Source organism: Lissotriton vulgaris, chromosome 7 (genome assembly GCF_964263255.1).
Source record: "Lissotriton vulgaris chromosome 7, aLisVul1.2, whole genome shotgun sequence".
Lineage (NCBI taxonomy): Eukaryota > Metazoa > Chordata > Amphibia > Caudata > Salamandridae > Lissotriton > Lissotriton vulgaris.
Window position 1 is genome coordinate 1,258,480,431 of NC_141695.1, and position 5,718 is coordinate 1,258,486,148.

The following is a 5,718-nucleotide window of genomic DNA, read 5'->3' on the forward strand; positions in this document are numbered from 1 at the left end:
GTTTTATAGTTCCACTGAAATGCAGAACACACCTCCATACATACACTGCTGTTCTCAACCTTTCAGAGTTTCACTGGGTGTCCCCAAACAAAGTCTTGTTTGAGTGGAAGGAAGACACATGTACATCTCAAACTTTAAAGACCGACAGCCGCTAAGCATCTGCTGTGTGTTAACGTGCTCTGCAATCATGTGAGGGAACTTGTGTACATGTTCCAAAATAGGCTGGTTCGGGGTATCTCACAGAGGGATGGCGGGCCTGTTGCATCTCAAACTCTGCACATATATTCGGTCACAAATAACTTGTGTGACATTTGCACTGAATGAATCCTTTGTGAACTTCCTGCATTGTTCCTTTTTTCTTTATTTTGTTCTGCCCAAGATTGCCAAAACAATCTGCATATTTCCTCAATTTGTACATTTTATGATGACTCAAACGTTCACACTTGAATCTCAGATTGCTATGCTCTAAGGAAGCAGCAAAATTTTGCCTCTGTTGTGAAATTTCCCTTGACTATTCATGCTTGTCAAAAGACCCTGACTCATCCCGTCAATCCCCCCACCCCTTCCCCGGTAAAACCCTACAGACAACAAATTCCGCTTTTCGTTAGAACTGCTGTTCTCTTTGTTGCTGGAAGCATGGAGAGCACGGCGACTCTCTCGACAGAGTCTTGGGGGTACACGGGGAGCAGCACCCCAAACACTTCTCTCTGGGTGAACAACGTTACAGACCGAGGCGCTGGACTGGTGCCCCCTAAACTGTGTATTGCCGGGGCCGAATTCCAGTACCGCCTCCTACCGGCCGTCTACGGCATTGTCTGCATCCTGAGCCTCGCGGGGAACCTGGCAGCCGCGTACAGCTGCGTCAAGCAGAGGGCGCGCGCCACCCCGGTAACCGTCTTCCTCTACAACGTCATCCTCATCGACGTCCTCTTCAGTCTCTCACTCCCGCTGCAGCTGGACTACCACCGGCGCCAAAATGACTGGATTTTTGGGGAGGCCATGTGCAAGGTCACCAGCGCCCTGTTCTTTGCCAACATGTACGGCTGCACCCTGTTCCTGGCCTGTGTCTGCATTGACCGCTACCTGGCTGTGCTGCACCCGGTCCGCTACTTGACGCTGAAGAAGCCATCTTACCGCGTGGTCCTGTCTCTTGTCATCTGGACGGTGATTGGTGCGGTGGTGACGGCTCTGGGCCTGTCAGGATCTCTGACTAACACCTTCCCTGACGGGCGGACGGCCTGCATGGAGAACTTCTCCACCAAGTCCTGGAGCAAGCGGCTGGCAGCCATGACCTTCCTCTCCTCAGCCGTAGGCTTCTTCCTCCCCTTTGTCACCATTCTCACCTGCTACATCCTCATCTTCAAGAGGATTGTGGATTTGGCCGACAGCACCGGTGGGGCCCGTACTCTGAAGAGGAAGTCTTTGCGCACCATCCTGCTGGTCATTGGAGTGCTGACCCTCTGCTTCCTGCCCTTCCACTCCATTCAGACTGTCCACACGCTGGGCCGCGTGGGTGTCTTCCCGGAGGTGCTGCGGTTCACGTGTGGCGCGCGCCGGGCTGGGATGGCACTAGCCAGCCTCAACAGCTTCCTGGACCCCTTGGTATATTACTTCAACAGCGAGAACGTCCAATGGCGGATTGCATGTCTCAAAAAAGAACCCAATTCGGACAAGTCCAAGTCTACACAGAGCATACTGCTCCAGCCGAGCTCTGGATCCCGGGCATAGGGCAACCCGAAGAGAGCTGGAGAGAGGGAATCAACCAGAGACTCCTTCCCCAATACAAGAGACTTCAGAGCCACCTGGAGAGAGGGAATCAATTGGCGACACCTCACACGAGACAACAGACTCAAGAACACATAGAGACGAGTCAACAGAAGACATCTGATAGATTCTAGAAACTAAGGAGAGAGTGGGTCAGTTAGATATACCAGGATAGAAACATCAGAAACTAGAATACCTGGAGTAGGCAACTCAAGAGGTAGAGATGTGGCAACACCTACAGAATGGGGAGTATAGAGGGACACAAACACTGGGTTACACAGGCGATGCCATAGACACCAGAAAACCTGGAGGCCATGGAGTGCTTCAGGTTAGAGACACCAGGGCAGCTAGAGCGTGAATGATGACCAACATCTGGAGAACCACGAGGGACAGTAGTGGGCACTCGTACATGTGAAGGCAATAGACTCTTGAAAACCTGTAAGGAGTTCAAATCGAGAGTACCTTGAGAGAGCGAGTGAGCCAGAGAGAGAGAGAATTGTATCTGGATACCTTAAGAGAGGGGACAGCTACCAGGAAGTCTGGAGAGAGAGAGTGAGATTGACATCTAGATACTTGGAGAGAGAGCGACAGACACGTGGACAGCTGGAAAGTGGGCAGCAGACTCTGAGGCAACTTGCAAAGAAAGAGAAAAGAGGGTGAGATACACTGGAAAACTGTGACAGAAGGAGAAAGGTGCCATAGAGATATCTGAGGCCAGCTGCTCTACTTCCGCAGAGAAATCAAACTCAACCACTTGCTTCTCACAGTATAATCCAAGAAACCTTTCGCCTTTCAGAAAGTATTTGAGAATATACCCCTCTTGTCCTTGGGTCTAATTTAGCGACTGACCTCCGTACCGCCCTGGCATACTTAGGAACATGTCCTTCATGCCCCAAGGTCTAAACAGGCCTGACCATTCGCTTGCCACACCTCTTCAATCCCACAGATTCATTAGGGACATTCTGTAATTTCCTATGTTGTACTCAAGAACTGTCATTGAAATCAGCTACAAATCCTTTGACTCTTGCAGTGTATTTTGTGACATACCCCTCATCCACTATGGTGCAAACCTGTACTGACCCCTCACCACCCATGTTGTCATCGCAGACTAACCCCTACTTCTCACGATGTGTTTAGGGACAAGCCACTTCCCTTCCATTATATAGTTGGAATGTAATTCCCACCTTTCATGCTGTAATAAGTAACTCCACAAAATTATTCCAATGCACTTTATTGGCATGACATATCAAACAATAGTTGCCAGAATAAACATGGGACATCCATTAAATACTACAGCCTGTCCAGTAGTGGTGTTTCTTCAGTTTCCAGGCAGTTTTGAAGTTCATGTACCACTCACAGTGAATCCTCTGATGGCCTGCATAGATCAGAACATCTTTGCTGATCCTGATGGATCTCATAAGATGAGGTGCAATTTTTTGTCCTTCAGTTTCATGAGCTAAAATGTACTTTTCCTCGCAGGAAAGTAAGTGTTTTGATTGTCTTTGTAATTAAAGCATTGAATAAAGGAGACACTCTGGGCGTCATTTACAGTTTAGTCGAGTGGGAGCATCTACGTACGTTGTTCAATGGCCCCCACGTGCAGGGAGAAAACCCCTTGCACATCAGTCTTGATTTCTGTTGTTCAAGAACACACTCTTGCTGAGGGAGTTTATTGCTAAAAGTATTCTTTGCCAATCAAGCACATCAAACATGGGGCTATCAGCAGATGCTGACTGCCTTCAATAGTGGCTCTGCATCTCTGTGTATTGTGGGCAGTCTCTGCTGGGAAGGCAGGTGCAAGGGTCTTTACCAAGCTGAGGGCCTGGAGGACTGTCAGCCTACTGTAAATGTCCGCCTCTGTCTCTTTTTATCTCAGTTCAGGTCATTTGCCAGTTCTTTCCTCTTTCCACGTCTGAGTCTCAAAGATGTTTTTCCATGAGTAGGCATGACTTAACTTCAGAAGAGCCGGGAGTACTACGGAGTAAATCACACCTCCTCACAGTTTGTGAATGATGCCCGGGCGTGCAGTACTTTTGTGTCAGCCACTCTCTCAGTGCAGCCGGGGCTTCCACAGGCCCCGGTCTTGGTGATCCGGAGTGGTATGCAGCCTGTGGGGTGAAAATGCTGGTTCATCTTACTTGTGTTCGTCCTACATGTGCAAAGACTGCTTGATATAGGGTTGTGGGAAACTGCAAGGTCTACACAGCAAATGCAATGACAAACAATATAGTGCGTTTGTGGTATGGGAGTTGTTGTGGGTCCAGTGCAATCCTATAGTATTTTATACCGAGTTATTACCATTATCGTTGCAATTCTGCACCCATATTTGTTTTTAGGTTCAGCCTGGGCAGCGCGTGCGCTGCTCTGCGAGACATGCTGTATTGCGGCAGGGACTTGAAGCTCACTGCCTACATTTTTCATTGGCTTGTATCATTGTCCACTGTAAACTGTGGCTGTTCATCGGTCAAAAGGCTTAGTAGTCCCCCCTTAGTACCGCCTGTCTCATTTAGTAACCTCCCAGGGCGACAGCCCCTGTTACGTGTGTTGTTACTCAGTAGGCTTTAATTTCAGCCTTTGAGCACTATTTTCTCAAATAGCTTTGTCCTGCGTGCTGTTGCAGGCAGGACACGCTCTCTCCTAATACTTTTTGTTTATTTTTACCGCACGCATTTGCAATGCAATAGGTCTCGCATTTGTGAGAGTTTAAGCTGTTGGCACTGTAAATGACAATGCCTTTTAATTATCTGTTCCACTCTCATAAATGCGAGACCTATTGCATTGCAAATGCTTGTTTCCTTTTCAATCTGCCATGTTGTCCTCTTTGTTTACATTAGTAGCTGGTGTGTTTGCATGTTTGATACTTGGAGAGTTTTCACTTATAAGCTGCTGGTATTTCTTTCTCTCAAAGGTGTGAGACTTGGACATAAGTGAGGATAGTCAGGGGCAACGCTGCCACTACTATTTCACCCTGGGTGTTAGAGTCCAAGAAGGCTGGAATGAAGAGTAAACAGGGTAGCCCTGCTCAAGTGGTTTCCATTCACTCCCGTTTCCCAGGCTCCTCAACAGGAAGTGCAAGGCTGGTGAGCGGTTAAGGGTAGGGGGTCAGCACTGGAGCCTTGGTCTGTATTTTGTGTTGGTTTTGTGGCGAGTTTTTGGCCACAGGGGGGTATTCTGCAAGTTTAACATTTTGACCTAGTGACATGTTATGTTCTAGCTAATTCGGGTTTACTGTTTCTGTTCAGAATAGCAGATGTAACGCTTTTTAGTACCTCTACTGAGGCATTCTGGTAGCTCTCTTCCTACTGTGGTTTCCTATGTTAGGCTTCTGTGGTCTGCTGCTCCAGGGATTTTGTACTACTCCGCGGTATTTTCTGGTGATATTCTGGAGAGTCGGGTTATTCTGTCACTGTGGGCCACTTTCTTTGAGGTCACACCATAACCTTAAAGATGTGCTTCTGCATAATAAGCAGCAGGTGGAATTTCCTCAGCTCTGCTCAAAGTTTCTGTGCCCTAAAATACGTTTTCTACAAAGCTGAAGAAAGTATTGGGGTTTATCCCACTCTGCATGCTCTTGTTTTAGGTTTGGCTAATGGAGGCCAAACCCATTGGGGGTCGTGTGCAATATGGGCTGTGCTGTGAGATGTGGAATTGGTGGTTTTGCAATTCAGGGCTTTAAGTGGGCCGGATCTCACCTCTGGTAGTAATCAAAAACACACTGAAACGTGTCCCACTCGGGCCCTATGTTCATGTCCTTCACCTCAGAGGTACAAAACTCTAATATATTTCTGAACAATGAATGTAAAAATCGTTAAAGTAATCCATGGCAGTGATTTAGTTTCTGGATATATTTCACATGTTCAACACTCTAAGAAAGCCTTTTCAAGGATGTTGTGTTCCATTATTTTTTAAAGTGTAGCGTATTGCGTTCTTTGAACTAGGTTGACTGTGGGTTTT

At 47.6% G+C, this 5,718-nt stretch overlaps 1 protein-coding gene across 1 annotated transcript; it reads left to right on the forward strand.

Annotated features, from left to right (window-relative positions):
• Nucleotides 1-618: 618 nt before the first annotated feature.
• LOC147703355 (cysteinyl leukotriene receptor 2-like) lies at nt 619-3,308 on the forward strand. Its single transcript, XM_086931799.1, has 2 exons — nt 619-3,131; nt 3,242-3,308. The coding sequence occupies exon 1, from the start codon at nt 637-639 to the stop codon at nt 1,726-1,728; it is 1,092 nt and encodes a 363-aa protein (XP_086787925.1). The 5' UTR covers nt 619-636; the 3' UTR covers nt 1,729-3,131; nt 3,242-3,308.
• Nucleotides 3,309-5,718: the final 2,410 nt, after the last annotated feature.

Bases quoted from the DNA above. Each gene is read 5' to 3' on its own strand.
- LOC147703355 (XM_086931799.1), top strand. From the start codon at position 637: ATGGAGAGCACGGCGACTCTCTCGACAGAGTCTTGGGGGTACACGGGG.